At 40.8% G+C, this 16,071-nt stretch overlaps 1 protein-coding gene across 1 annotated transcript in view; it reads right to left on the bottom strand.

Moving 5' to 3' along the window:
- The window catches only part of EGFL6 (EGF like domain multiple 6), a 46,200-nt gene that overhangs the window by 9,332 nt on the left and 20,797 nt on the right, over positions 1-16,071 (bottom strand). Inside the window, 6 exon segments of the mRNA XM_060088276.1 lie at positions 195-203; positions 3,254-3,523; positions 5,680-5,781; positions 11,435-11,515; positions 12,905-13,100; positions 13,102-13,229. Coding sequence (XP_059944259.1) covers positions 195-203; positions 3,254-3,523; positions 5,680-5,781; positions 11,435-11,515; positions 12,905-13,100; positions 13,102-13,229 — 786 coding nt within the window.

Consider the following 16,071-nt stretch of genomic DNA (forward strand, 5'->3'; position numbering starts at 1 on the left):
AGACAGACTCAGGAAGAAATAGAAAATATGAATAGACCAATCACAAGCACTGAAATTGAAACTGTGATTAAAAATCTTCCATCAAACAAAAGCCCAGGACCAGATGGCTTCACAGGTGAATTCTATCAAACATTTAGAGAAGAGCTAACACCCATCCTTCTCAAACTCTTCCAAACAATATCAGAGGAAGGAACATTCCCAAACTCATTCTACGAGGCCACCATCACCTTGATACCAAAACCAGGCAAGGATGTCACAAGGAAAGAAAACTACAGGCCAATATCACTGATGAACATAGATGCAAAAATCCTCAACAAAATACTAGCAAACAGAATCCAACAGCACATCAAATGATCATACACCATGATCAAGTGGGGTTTATTCCAGGAATGCAAGGATTCTTCAGCATTCGCAAATCCATCAATGTGATACACCATATTAACAAGTTGAAGGAAAAAAACCATATGATCATCTCAATAGATGCAGAGAAAGCTTTCGACAAAATTCAACACCCATTTATGATAAAAACCCTGCAGAAAGTAGGCATAGAGGGAACTTTCCTCAACATAATAAAGGCCATGTATGACAAACCCACAGGCAACATTGTCCTCAATGGTGAAAAACTGAAACCATTTCCACTAAGATCAGGAACAAGACAAGGCTGCCCACTCTCACCACTCTTATTCAACATAGTTTTGGAAGTTTTAGCCACAGCAATCAGAGAAGAAAAGGAAATAAAAGGAATCCAAACTGGAAAAGAAGAAGTAAAGCTGTCACTGTTTGCAGATGACATGATACTATACATAGAGAATCCTAAAGATGCTACCAAAAAACTACTAGAGCTAATCAATGAATTTGATAAAGTAGCAGGATACAAAATTAATACACAGAAATCTCTGGCATTCCTGTACACTAATGATGAAAAATCTGAAAATGAAATCAAGAAAACACTCCCATTTACCATTGCAACAAAAAGAATAAAATATCTAGGAATAAACCTACCTAAGGAGACAAAAGACCTGTATGCAGAAAATTATAAGACACTGATGAAAGAAATTAAAGATGATACAAATAGATGGAGAGATATACCATGCTGCTGGATTGGAAGAATCAATATTGTGAAAATGACTCTACTACCCAAAGCAATCTACAGATTCAATGCAATCCCTATCAAACTACCACTGGCATTTTTCACAGAACTAGAACAAAATATTTCACAATTTGTTTGGAAAAAAAAAAGACCCCAAATAGCCAAAGCAATCTTGAGAACAAAAAACGGAGCTGGAGGAATCAGGCTCCCTGACTTCAGACTATACTACAAAGCTACAGTAATTAAGACAGTGTGGTACTGGCACAAAAACAGAAAGATAGATCAGTGGATCAGGATAGAAAGCCCAGAGATAAACCCATGCACATATGGCCAACTTATCTTTGATAAAGGAGGCAGGAATGTACAGTGGAGAAAGGACAGCCTCTTCAATAAGTGGTGCTGGGAAAACTGGACAGGGACATGTAAAAGTTTGAGATTAGATCATTCCCTAACCCCATACACAAAAATAAGCTCAAAATGGATTAAAGACTTAAATGTAAGGCCAGAAACTATCAAACTCTTAGAGGAAAACATAGGTAGAACACTCTATGACATAAATCACAGCAAGATCCTTTTGGACCCACCTCCTAGAGAAATAGAAATAAAAACAAAGATAAACAAATGGGACCTAATGCAACTTCAAAGCTTTTGCACAGCAAAGGAAACCATAAACAAGACTAAAAGACAACCCTCAAAATGGGAGAAAATATTTGCAAATGAAGCAACTGACAAAGGATTTATCTCCAAAATTTATAAACAGCTCATGCAGCTCAATAGCAAAAAAACAAACAACCCAATCCAAAAACGGGCAGAAGACTTTAATAGGCATTTCTCCAAAGAGGATATACAGACTGCCAACAAACACATGAAAGAATGCTCAACATCATTAATCATTAGAGAAATGCAAATCAAAACTACAATGAGATATCATCTCACACCAGTCAGAATGGCCATCATCAAGAAATCTAGAAAGAATAAATGCTGGAGAGGGTGTGGAGAAAAGGGAACACTCTTGCACTGCTGGTGGGAATGTGAATTGGTACAGCCACTATGGAGAACAGTATGGAGGTTCCTTAAAAAACTAAAAATAGAACTACCACATGACCCAGCAATCTCACTACTAGGCATATATACCCTGAGAAAACCATAATTCAAAAAGAGACATGTACCAAAATGTTCATTGCAGCTCTATTCACAATAGCCCGGAGCTGGAAACAACCTAAGTGTCCATCATTGGATGAATGGATAAAGAAGATGTGGCACATATATACAATGGAATATTACTCAGCCATAAAAAGAAACGAAACTGAGCTATTTGTAATGAGGTGGATAGACCTAGAGTCTGTCATACAGAGTTAAGTAAGTCAGAAAGAGAAAGACAAATACCGTATGCTAACACATATATACGGAATTAAAAAAAAAAATGTCATGAAGAACCTAGGGGTAAAACGGGAATAAAGACACAGACCTACTTGAGAATGGACTTGAGGATATGGGGAGGGGGAAGGGTAAGCTGTGACAAAGCGAAAGAGAGGCATGGACATATATACACTACCAAACGTAAGGTAGATAGATAGTGGGAAGCAGCCTCAGAGCACAGGGAGATCAGCTCGGTGCTTTGTGACCACCTGGAGGGGTGGGATGGGGAGGGTGGGAGGGAGGGAGATGCATGAGGGAAGGGATGTGGGAACAGATGTATATGTATGACTGATTCACTTTGTTATAAAGCAGAAACTAATTTAAAAAATAAATAAATAAAAGAAAAAAAATATTGTAAATCAACTATACTTGAACAAAATAATTTTTTTAAAAAGTGGCCTTCTAGTCTCCATTCATTTTCATAAGTGATGGGCATTAAATGAATGAGCTTTCACATATTAAGGAGTTTAGAGCCTGGTTTGGAAGGAAGTTTGTGAGAGGAGCCTGACACACAAACAGCTCATTCCCATAAAATGTTGATACGCATGCACTTGACAAGTATTATCATTAGTTGTGCTATTAATTACCTCATTTATTTCGCTCCAGAATATAAGCTCTTTAAGTGGAGGAAAGAGTCTAATTCATCTTTGTAGCCCCAGTGCCTATATACTTCAGTAAGTGTTTTATTTTTTTTGTTAAATCACTGAAAAACAATGTAAATATCTCATTTAATATGTTTTCCACTCATGCTTTTGGGAATATCAATCCCTTGATACAGCTGAATTTTCCCCATCTTCCATCATTCATCCATGCTCCTGGTCTTCTCCCATGCCAGGGCATTATTACTATTTTTCACAAACACTCGAAGTTTCCCTACTTTGTTTCCAGCCAGCCAGTAATGAAAGAGCAAACAGAAGTTGCTTTGGGGCTGCAGGTTAGGTAGGACAAGTTTCAAACGGCCGATGTCCTTCTTCTGACCTGCCAGTACTGGAACTGCCATATAGTAGCTAACAGCTTGAAAGAGAAGAAAAACCCACAGTTAATGAGGCCAATGTAAAGGGTTTGGCTATAGTATATAAAGTATCTATAAAAAATTAATGCTAGTTTATTATAGGGAATGCTGAAGTCCTTTTCATTTCAAACATTTAGGAACAAAATTTTCATGCTAAAATGGATTTTAGAGATCACAGAGGTGAAGTTCTTTGCTCTCCAGACAAGGTAACTAAGAATCAGAGAAACTGAAGAATTTGTTCACATTCACAAAGCTTGGTAATACCAGATATGGGGCAAGAACCTAATTAAATGGTCTTTTATCACTGTAGGTGATTTTCTGCTAATGGAGAACTTGTGTTCCAGAACTTTCCACATTGATTGTTTGAACCTTGGAATGCATTTCCCCAAGTTGGCATGTATCATGGCCAGATCATCAGGTGGGTCCACAGTGTAGTATTTAATCCACACATACATGACTTTGTAACAATGGTATCATGGTGCTCAGCCACCATGTGTAATGTATCACTCTAAGTTCTGATTGAACATGGCAGGAACACAGGTCACTTTTGTTTCTAAGATCCTTTTCTCAGGTATTTTTTAACCAGTGTGGTGGATGTTTGCTCATCTCCAGTCTTCTGGTTGTGGCTTTGATGGACTTGGGCAAAAACTCTCATAGAGTGGGGTTTGAAGAAGTTGATAGGAAGAAGGAATTCCTCTAGAAGCCAGAAGAAAGACATGGTGGGTGGGTGGAGTCTTCTGCTAGTCCACAGACACTCCCAGGACCCAGGTTGACGATGCTTTAGTTTTCACTGGACCCAGAGATTTTCTGGTCTTCTTCCCCAGTTAGTAAGTTTGCTAGATTCAGAAACTAAAAATACAGGCTGCCCAGTGGAGTTTGCATTTCACATAAACAACATGTCTGAGATATACTAAAAAGTATGCATTGCTATCTGAAATTTAGGTATCCTATATTTTATGTGGCAATTCTCCTAGCTATACTCTCTTCTGTGACCCATTGTGGTAGGTTTCCCTTTCACTCCCAGCTGAAGCCCATTTTGATCTGTCCTTGAGATTTTATCCTTCTAAAAATGCTGATTCATCCCATGTTTCTTTTCTATATTTAACTGTAGGGAAGAACCAGCCCACCTAGAGATCTGATGGAAGTTCAGGAAGGGAGGGAGGACAATGTGAGTGATGCAAAAGCTGAGAACCCCAGGGTCATTTGTGAATGAGGTATTTGTAAATAGGGGACTTCTACCCTCTACCCTAATCCCAATTTCTAAAAGGAATTTTTATTAGGAGATATCCAGTTTCCTGATTGCATGTAAGGGTTTGCAAGGAAAGATCTCAGGGAGGAATTAGTCTAGAGGAAGGATCTACAAGAAGGATCTTTTACCTGAGAGCTGAGCCTATACATCCCCAAATAAACAATTTGGTAAGGATCTGGATTTCCTAAAGGTATAACAGTTATCTCTAATTATAGAGTCAGCCTTAAATGACCAAGATTCAATTTATGCTCCAAATGGGATCAGCCAGCCAAATGTTCTACCCAAACAGAAGTTAGAACTCATCAACAGTGTTTAAGTAGGCAGTGGAAAGCAGGCAGTTCAGAGCTTAGGCAGAGAAAAATCCAGTGGAAAGAAAGAAATCCTCAAGCAATAGAAGGAAAGTCTAGTCCAAGAGTTCAGATTGCTGATTTGATGCTCATTATGGTTTCAATGTTCTGAAGGGTAACTCTACTAAAACTCCAGGTCTAGGGAGAGATCATATTTCCTTTTCAGATTTATATCCCCTGCCTTCCAAACCCAAAACAAAACCACAGAGCACCACAGCTGGTAAACTGGGGAAAAGAAACAATTTCCTTCTACCTTTCCCCAAATACTCTTAATGCTTATATGAATTCCCACATCTGTCTCTCAGCAGCAGGAAAATGAATATGGAAGAATTTTGCTGGATAATCCTTTGCGGGGGTAGGTGGGTGGGAGAGAGATTAAGGAGGAGAATATATGCTGACCCAAGTCAATCATTCATCAGGGGAGACTTGGGAAGGTCTAAAAGTTTCCAAACTTGACAAACAACCCTGACCACACAAGCGATAGGAAAAATCACTCTCCAATCATTGGATCTCTCTTTCCCTGGGCCATATCACATAACATGAAATAGTGAAATCTGAATACTATTATCTCGGTCAGCAGGATTCCAGACGAAATCATCTTCTATATCCTGTTTCCAGTCACAGACCCCGTAGTCAAAGCTGCAGTCACCTGAGATATTTAAATCTGCTGAGAAAAAGGGTGCATTTCATCAACATTAAGAGCATTAGGAAAGGGAATTGCCTGGCAGTCCAGTGGTGAGGACTCCACACTTCCACTGCAGGGGGACCGGGTTCAGCGTGCGAACCCTTGTCAGAAACTAAGATCCTGCAAGCCACGTGGAGCGGCCAAAAAAAAAAAAGCATTAGGAAAATGTTTAACATTGGGAGCTTTGGAAGGCAATGCCATGTTTTCAGTTGCTGTCAAGTGTTTAGGGAATTTGGGGTACCTCCCTGGTGGCACAGTGGTTAAGAATCTGCCTGCCAATGAGGGGGACACAGGTTCGATCCCTGGTCTGCATGCCATGGGGCAACTAAGCCTGTGAGCCACAACTAACTTAGCCTGCACTCTAGATACTGGGAACCACAACTAGTGAGCCCATGTACCACAACTACTGAAGCCCGCGTGCCTAGAGCCCGTGCTGTGCCACAAGAGAAGCCACCGCAATGAGAAGCCTGCACACCACAACGAAGGGTAGCCCCCACTCGCCGCAAATAGAGAAAGCCCATGCACAGAAATTAAGACCCAACGCAGCCCAAAATTAAATAAATAAATAAATAAATAAATAAACGTTTAGGGAATTTGGGACTAGCAGATGCAAACTATTATATATAGGATGGATAAACAATAAGGTCCTACTGTATAGCACAGGGAACTATATTCAATATCTGTAATAAACCATAATGGAAAAGAATATGAAAAAGAATATATATATATATATATGTATATATATATATATATATATATATGTATATATATATGTATATATGTGTGTATATATATATATATATATACACATATATATATATATACATATATATATATAAAACAGTCAGTTTGCTGTATACCAGAAATGATCACAACATTGCCAATCAACTATACTTCAATTTAAAAAAAAAGAGAGAGCTTAGCCAAGCTACACCACAGTATCGCTGCCCTGGCATCCGTTTTGTTTGGCAACACGGCTTGTGGGGGCCTCTAACTGGCACTAGTCATTGTGCAAGTGCATGCCTTAGATAAGAGCTTGCAGAGTCATGAATAAAAGTGAGTTCCTGATATGACTTCCCCAACAGCCCTTGTGATTGACAGTCTTCCCTACTTCCCAGGGCCTGGCCCTTGTGCACTCCTTAGATAAGACCCCCTCGTAGCTTACCAAAACCCTATTGTTTTTGTTGGAATGCATCAAGCCAGGCTTCGCCCAGCAACCCCAAAGCGCTCCACACATGGACCCTAATAGAGGTGTGTGCCCCACATCCTGCCTCGACTTCCCTCTGTGGCCCCTGGAGGCCTTGCCATGTAGTCCCCCAGGACCCAGAGTAATAAGCTTCTCTATCTCAATTTCTTTTGTGGGGTTTTGTTGAGCCATGTGGCATGCAGGGGCTCTACTTAACGAATGTTAATTTAACAAATTCTAACAACTGCATGGACTACAGGGCCAGTTAGTACAAACTTTGAACTAGTGCCTCTGGTTACTTTTATGTAGATTGGGGTCTGCAAACTGACATCCTGGCTCACTGCTTGTTCTTGCAAATAACATTTTATTGAAACACACCACGCCCATTCATTTACATACTGTCTATGGATGCTTTTGAGCTACAATGACAGAGTTGACAGATGCAACAGAGATGGTATGGTTCACAAAGCCTAAAATATTTACCATCTGGCCCTTACAAAAAAGGCTTGACCCCTGATGTCGGTGTTAGAAAACACCACTGGGAAAGAGGGGAAAGACTGAGATGCTTCTGATTTATAACAAACGTCAGTCTCTGGCTTGGATTTGGGGTCTTGGCAGTTTATACTGAGGAATAAAGGAATGGCAAGGAAAGGGGAAAAGGAAAAGCTAAAGAGAGAAGTGGCAGCAACTGGTTTTGACTCATTACAAGTTGCAAAACATTTTCATGTACATTACATCATTTGATTTGACTGTCACAAAAATTCCACAATCAGGCGCATTTTCAGGTAAGTAAAACTAAGAGTCATAAGTGACTTGTCCAAGTCCCCCAGACACTGCGGGCTGGAACTGGACCTGAATCCTAAATCAGACTGAAATCCAGGCTGTCTGTCTGCACATATCTTAAGCCATTACAAACACATGGCTTCTTCTCTCACTTTCCTGTCTTTCTAACACTTATTTTCCCCTATTCCAGCAAAGATATCTTATTTCTAGTCCCAGTTTTAAAATTAAAAGATGGCAGGGGGATGGGATGAATGGGGAGATTGGGATTGAAGTATATACACTATTGATACTATGTATAAAATAGATAACTACTGAGAACCTACTGTAGAGCACAGGGAACTCTATTCAATGCTCTGTGGTGACCTAAATGGGAAGGAAATTCAAATAAGAGGGGATATATGTATATGTATAACTGATTCACTTTGCTGTACAACAGAAACTACCACAACATTGTAAAGCAACTATACTCCAATAAAAATCAATTTAAAAAAAGGAAAAATAAATAAATAAAAAATGCCAGGTAACACTTGCTTCCACTCTTCAATTTTTTTTTTTTTTTTGGTATGCGGGCCTCTCACTGCTGTGGCCTCTCCCGTTGTGGAGTACAGGCTCCGGACGCGCAGGCTCAGCAGCCATGGCTCACGGGCCCGGCTGCTCTGCAGCATCCAGGATCTTCCCGGACCGGGGCATGAACCCATGTTCCCTGCATCGGCAGGCGGACTCTCAACCACTGCACCAATAGGGAAGCCCCAGTCTTCAATATTCTTTAGTAAGTGCTATTACTCGTTTGACAAGTTGATGTTAGCAGTCCACAAATAATGCAACATAAGTTTCAGTCGGTTTATAACTGTAATGGCACGTTTGTACCAAACTCCCCCTTTTTTTGCATCATGTGAGAGATGGGGAATGTAAACTGGGGCAATGGAACGGTATGTAGCCAAACATTCCACTAAGAGATAAAACTCAAGGCTTTGGTCTCACCAGCACCATATTTCATTCGTATAGCACTTTATGGTTTACAAAATACTTTCAAACACATTCTCTGATTTAATCCATACCACCCTCCAAAACAGATGCTGTTGGTGCCGCACCAGTACCTGTTGGCACGTTATGTTCCCTTGCAGGCACAGGGCTTTCTACTGCAAACAACACAATTCTCTGAGTGAGGGTATTCTCTGGCTGGATCATGCTTGGCCAAAGCCAGGCAGACCAGAATAACAGGGAGTTCTTTCCCTCGGTGAGTCCTCAACCAGTGATGGACAGGACTTGGTGGTTAGCTACCTCTGCTTCCTGCCTTTGGGTATGACCACTAAGTTCTGGAATTGGACCTGGACCTGAAGTCAGATTGGAATCCAGGTTCTCTCCAGTCTTGTAAAGGGTCCAAATGGGATAGAGATCCAGTTGCCACAGTGGTGTCCTTCCCTGATTTTATGGCAGGCCAGGAGCACCAGGGAATTAACACCTTCCTGGGAGTGGCCTTCAATCAATGTCAGATGGGAGTTGGTGTATAAATACCCCAGCTCCCTTGCCCCTCCAGTAGGATAATTCTGAGCCATGTGTTCTATACACTGGCTCCCAGATTCCCCAGTTGGATCCAGCTCCAGGCACCTACAGTGGAAACTTGCTCAATGACATGTCCTTTATTAACTCCTTCTCTTCCCCGGTCTCCAACCACTGTTTCATGGAATCACTGTGCACATAAACCACTTGCACACAAATTCTTGTCTCAAGGTCTGTTTTTGAGGAACTCAGCCTAAGACAGCACCTTAGAGAGGAGTGTTGTTCTTATTCTGACTTTACACATGAAATCCATGAGATATCACAAGCCTACGTGACCTGCCCCAGGCAAACATCAAGTGGAGGAGTTCTGGGGCTCACCTGAGTCTACTAATTGAGACTGAGCACTCTGGACACCTTATTCAAAGACCTTTAAAATCAGAGGCATTAGCTAATAAACAAAATTGTAAACTTTCTGTGTTTCTTTGAGGATTATGGAAGAAAAAGTAAAGTAAGAAACCTGGTTGATTTGGAGATCCAAAGAGGACTCAAATAATTTATTAATGTCATTTAGAAGTGTAAAGCAGAGCTGGGGCAGAAGTTCCAAGCACCTAGAGAAGGTAGCTTAACCCCTGAGCTATAAAACATTTTCTTCCTAACCAGGAAAATGGGCAATAAGATGTTTGATGCAGAGAAATTAAAAAAGCGGAACACTGGGACATCTCTGGCAGTCCAGTGGTTAAGGCTCTGCTTTTCCACTGCAGGAGGAGTGGGTTCGATCCTTGGTCAGGTAACTAAGATCCTGCATGCTGCATAAAAACAAAAACAAAAAACAAACCAAAAACAAAAACGCGGGACACTTAGGAGAAATGTGGAAGAAAACAAGATGCCTATAGGAGTTGGGTCATGGGTCACTACCCTTTGGAAAATTTTTTGTAGAAGCTTCTCAGATTAAATTTGGAGGAGTGAAGTAGAGAGGTACTTTCTTCATTGTGGAGATTGTCCTATAAACAAAAAGCACAGAATTGGAGAATGTAATCATGGATTAAACATAGAAGGAAATCCAATTAGCACAAGCTTAGAACATGTATAGTGGTAAGTGAAGTTTGAAAAGGAAAGAGATCAAGACATTCATATTTACACCAAGTAAAAGGGATACATATATAGGTAGGCTTTTCCCTGATGTCTGTGTAGAGATGCGCGTGTAATTTGTCGTGGGTAGTGAAAGTGCTAAATAAACTCAGAGGAAATTAGGGATGATGCCTAAGAAATTCCAGATTATGAGGCCTTGCTAGAATGATCACATAAATGGTCCCAATTTTTAGCCCTCCCTGTGTCCACACTCTCTGCAATATGACTTTGTCGTGCCTTCCCCAACTCTTAAGCCTGGGCTGGCCTTATGACTTGCCTTGGCCAATAGAGTATGACAGAAGCCACGCTGTGCCAGTTCTGGCCTAGACCAGGCCTGTGTGCCTCTGCTCTCTTTCTGGGAACCCTGCCACTGCCTCACAAGAACAAGCTTGGTTAGCCTCCGGGAGGACGAGAGACCCCATGGAGCAGACCAGAGTCGGCCCAGGTGTCCCATCTGAGGCCCCAGGCCTGTGAGGGAGCACAGTTAAGATGAGCGAAGTCACCGAGCAGGCCCACAGCTGATGCAGACACAGGGGCGAACCCCACCCAGACCAGCCCAGATCAGCAGAACTGTCCAGCCAACCCACAGACTCACATGCAAAGCTAAATATTTATTGACAGGCACTGAGGGTTTGTGGTTGTCTGTTACAAAGCGCTACTGTGGCAATAGGTAACTGACACAGGCACTTAGGGCCAGATTTTAGTACATGATGATTTTCAGGTTGTGGGCCCCCATGGGTTGAAGTTGAAGCAAATGTTATTTTCTGCCGTCTCCATACATATGATCTACCTCACTTCTTTACTCCAGGTTTCATGTAGAGAGAAAACATCCTTATAGTACCATAATCATTGGTATTAATCACATAAGGACTTGCTATTTTCACACTGGCACTGGTTATCATGATGTAATGATTCTTCCCTTGGGTACTTAGGAATGAAGCAGTGATTCATACACAACCATCTCATCCTATGAAGAAATGAAAGGGCCATGGGACACCATGAAATAGCGTATACTTGGAAGAAGGCATTACTCACCTCTGTGTTCCAGTTGGGATGTTGTAGCTCTTCTTTGGACCAGAACCAGATCAACTTCTCCCGCTTCGTTCACCTTAGGGGCTAACAATGAACACTTGATCAGTTAAAAAAAAAATCCTAAAGCCTCACGTGCTAAGAAGATATGAATGAACAAACAAAGAGGGTTTTATCATATACAGCTGGCCCTCCATATCCATGGACTCTATGTCCACAGATTCAACCAAACACAGGTCAAAAATATTTTTTTGAAAATCCAGAAACTTCCAAAGAGCAAAACTTGAATTTGCCTTGAGTGCCAGGCAACTATTTACACAGCATTTACATTGTATTATGTATTTTAAATAATCTAGAGATTACTTAAAGTATATGGGAGGATGTGTGTAGGTTATATGTGAATGCTGCACTATTTTATATAAGGGACTTGAGCACCCATGGATTTTGGTATCTGTGAGAGTTCCTGGAACCAATCCCCCATGGATACCAAGGGATCACTGTGTTCTACGGACAGAATATGTTACAACTGTGTTTCCCTAACATTTCCAAAGCATTCGTATTTGTTCCAGTTTCCTCATGTAGAACATCTTTTTCCACAGGTGCCCCCAGTTGACCTAAGCATCACCCAAGCAACCTAAATTGCACATCCCTTATCACCATGTTTTGGAAACATATCTTTTGAGATTTTGACTCTATTAATGGAGATAATGTCATTGGTATGCTAGTTCTTGGACCAGTGGTGCTGGAGCTACTTTTCATTTGGTTAAATCTAACAGCCATGGAGCAGGAACAGACAAGACAAAATATAGAGGGAGCAACAGACGCCTGGTGAGAATGAAATGGAAAGTCTCAATGTGCGGGATCCAGGCTGGGTTAACATGGAAACCACCCTGGAGGGGCTGAGGCTGGTGATGGGCTCTGCTCTGCCACCAGTGACAAGGGCAGTTCTCCAGCTCATGCAGAAAACTTAAGCTTAACGTTTCTATAGAATTTTCCTCCAACTGTCTGTCTTGCTTTTTTAGATAATAACCACGCAACTCTGAAAATCTTCTTTCATGAGTGCACCTGTAAAAAGTGCCTTCATGAAGGAAAAAGGTAGAGTTTGGGAGATTCACCAAGGGGCGCTCTCTGGGGCCTGGGGTTGTGCTGCATGCAAAACTGGGTGTCCAGACGACCCTGCTGGCAGGACAACTGGGCTTCCTTGGCCTGGAGCAGAAAGCGGGTCTGCATCAAACAGGAAACCCCACAGGCAAGGGAAGAGGCCTGACCCTCCGTGCGTCCCACAGCAGCAAACTGGATTTCGTATCTGTGGAAGACTAAGTTTCCAGACCTTAGATAGAACCCTGCTTCTTAGGACTTAAAGCTGACCCCATCTTACTTAAGGCGTGAAACTGTCTTCCCTTTTTCTTTCATTTGCCAGGAGAAACTACAATGCACTTTTCATAAGATGTATAAATTCACAAAAGTGATACTCACAAAACACATCTCCCAGAAGGCTTTGCTCCTCCTGCACATGGCTTGCCATTCCTTTCTCTTCTCTTTTCTCTTCTTCCAGCCCCTCTTTTTTTCTCTAATCATCCCTCTTTTTTTCTCCATGAGGGTTCCCATCTCTGAAAACGCTCTCTTCAGAGTTGAAGGGCTGCGAGTCAACCTTAAGGGCAGGAGTCCGCCCCAGGTTCTGTGGTGTTTTTCATTTTTACCTTCTTTTTCATGTTATTTTTGTGAGCAAGCAACTTCTTGATTCTTTCTTTGATAGTACCAGGTTCTCTGAGGAATTCCTTCACAGAATTTTCAGTGATAACTAAAACCAACAGTAAAAGAGAAGTTCCACATTGGCCAATAATTAGATCTCTCATGAAAAATGGAGCATTTAAAAAGCATCAAAGTGAGGTACATGAATGCTTCCAGAATCAACACATATGAGGCTCAACCATTTGATATTTTAGGATATGTTTGCATCGGTTTTAAGCAGTTCCAATTTTATTTTTTTTATTTTTTATTTTTTTGCGGTACGCAGGCCTCTCACTGTTGTGGCCTCTCTCGTTGCAGAGCACAAGCTCCGGACGTGCAGGCTCAGAGGCCATGGTTCACAGGCCCAGCCGCTCCCTGGCATATGGGATCTTCCCGGACCGGGGCACGACCCCGTGTCCCCTGCATCGGCAGGCGGACTCTCAACCACTGCGCCACCAGGGAAGCCCATGGTAGGATCTTAACTACCTTAATTGTTAGAGGTCAAACTTTCGTTTTGCTTCAGAGACTGTGATAATGAAATACCTGCTCCTACCAAGCTGGGCTACAGATTCCAACGTGATGGATTTTCCAGGATCCTCTAATATTTCTGCTTCTACAGTGCTATTCGCCAAAGCTGCTGTTGCCCAGGTGGCCCTGTAATTTGTTTAACTGTGATATTCAAAGATTATGGCTAGCATTATGGTGACCCATATAAATTGCCAATAATGGGTCATTTGTGACCTATAAAATGGTGATTTTCGATTCAATGTATACATACATAATTTTTCTTCCCTGTTCTCTCTCCCCTTTGAATTTCTTCATATGAAAAGCTAAATGATTTTACTTACTATTTATAAAGAGGCATCTATATTTACTGTTTTTCATTCATTTCTTATTTCTCATCACTAAATTAAATTCTTTTCTAAAGTGTGCCTTTAAATAGACTGACAGACATAGAAAACAAACTTATGATAACTAAAGGGGAAAGGGAGGGATAAATTACGAGTTTGGGATGAATAGATATACACTGCTATATATAAAATAGATAAATAACAAGGACCTACTGTATAGCACAGGGAACTATATTCAATATCTTGTGATGGGGCTTCCCTGGTGGCACAGTGGTTGAGAATTCACCTGCCAATGCAGGGGACACAGGTTTGAGCCCTGGTCCAGGAAGATCCCACATGCCTCAGAGAAACTAAGCCCGTGCACCACAACTACTGAGCCTGTGCTCTAGAGCCCGTGAGCCACAACTACTGAGCCCACATGCCACAACTACTGAAGCCCACGTGCCTAAAGCCTGTGCTCCACAACAAGAGAAGCCACCACAGTGAGAAGCCCGCGCACTGCAACAAAGAGTAGCCCCCACTTGCTACAACTAGAGAAAGCCCGCGCACAGCAGCAAAGACCCAACGCAGCCAAAAATAAATAAATAAATTTATTTTTAAAAAATCTTGTTAAAGCCTATAATGGAAAAGAATCTGAAAATGTATGTGTGTGTGTGTGTGTGTGTGTGTGTGTTTATGTATAACTGAATCACTTTGCTCTACACTTGAAACTAACACAACATTGTAAATCAACTATACTTCAATTAAAAAAAAAATACAAACAATATGGATAAAAACAAACTCTCCTTTGACCATCATCCCCAATTCTAGAGCTCTCCCCAGAGCTAAACACTGTTAGCATGGTGGAAAGCATCCTTCAGACTTTGTCCACACTATTCATTTTGGTTCACATAAATGGACTTATACTCTCTGTACTATTTGACAACTGCTTTTTTATTCATGAATGTCTGGAGATACTGTCATGTTTGTATATATAAATAGTTATACCTTAAAAAATGTACTTCTAGGGTGATTACTCATACTCCCCAGTGGATCAATGACCACTGGGGGAAAATGTTAGTGTAGAACTTGAGAGGTAGGAAAAAAAGGTCTTTTAGCCCAGCATATTTTTTTGTAGATGAGGCAACTGGGCAACGTTAAATGACTTGCTCAATGTAACTCAGCTACCTAGGGGCAGAGCTAGATTTGAGGGTAAAGCAGATGAATGAGTCTTTTTCCAGTCCTATTTCCATGACATATTTCTTCCTGCTTTAGGGTTAAGGGTTACTTTTCTCTAACTGCCTCAAATTCCTCGAGATCTAGAGTCTAAAGATACATGCCTCCTTTCTGGGGATCTACTAGTGATAATAAAGAGTATTCAACTACACACTACTATATATAAAGTAGATAAATAATAAGGACCTACTGTACAGCACAGGGAACTATATTCAATTATCTTGTAATAACCTATAATAGAAAGGAATCTGAAAAAGTATATGTATAACTATATATATATATATATGAATCACTTTGTTGTATACCTGAAACTAATACAACATTGTATATCAACTATACTTCAATAAAAAAAAAAAAAGAATATCTAAACTGATGTGAAAAAGTAATTTAAGGGAATTTCCTGGAGGTCTAGTGGTGAGGACTCCATGCTTTCATTCTCGAAGGCCCAGGTTCAATCCCTGGTTGGGGAACTAGGATCTCACAAGCTGCTTGGTGTGGCCAAAAAAAAAAAAAAAAAGTTATTTAAAAAGGTTAAAAACTCTGGCCTTTAAAATCAAATATGTTGTCCTTTTATAAAACATTTAGGGATGTGCTAGTGTAAGAGTAAGCAAAAAGGGTCTAATACCACTGAACCAATTCTACAACCTGGATAAAGTTCAGAGGGAAATGAAATAAGGGAGTAGGCACCAATGTCAGTGTCCAAAAAGAATATTAAAAAAAGACATTGGATTGAGAGTTTGTTAGCATATTTTTCTTGGCAATATTTTAGTGTCTTCTTCTCAGTTGCTTCTCCAACATTTGGCTGATTTGTTCTGTACCAAAATGGTAGAAAAATAAATAAGAAGA

The sequence above is a fragment of the Mesoplodon densirostris genome, assembly GCF_025265405.1.
Source record: "Mesoplodon densirostris isolate mMesDen1 chromosome Y unlocalized genomic scaffold, mMesDen1 primary haplotype SUPER_Y_unloc_2, whole genome shotgun sequence".
Classification (NCBI taxonomy): Eukaryota; Metazoa; Chordata; class Mammalia; order Artiodactyla; family Ziphiidae; genus Mesoplodon; species Mesoplodon densirostris.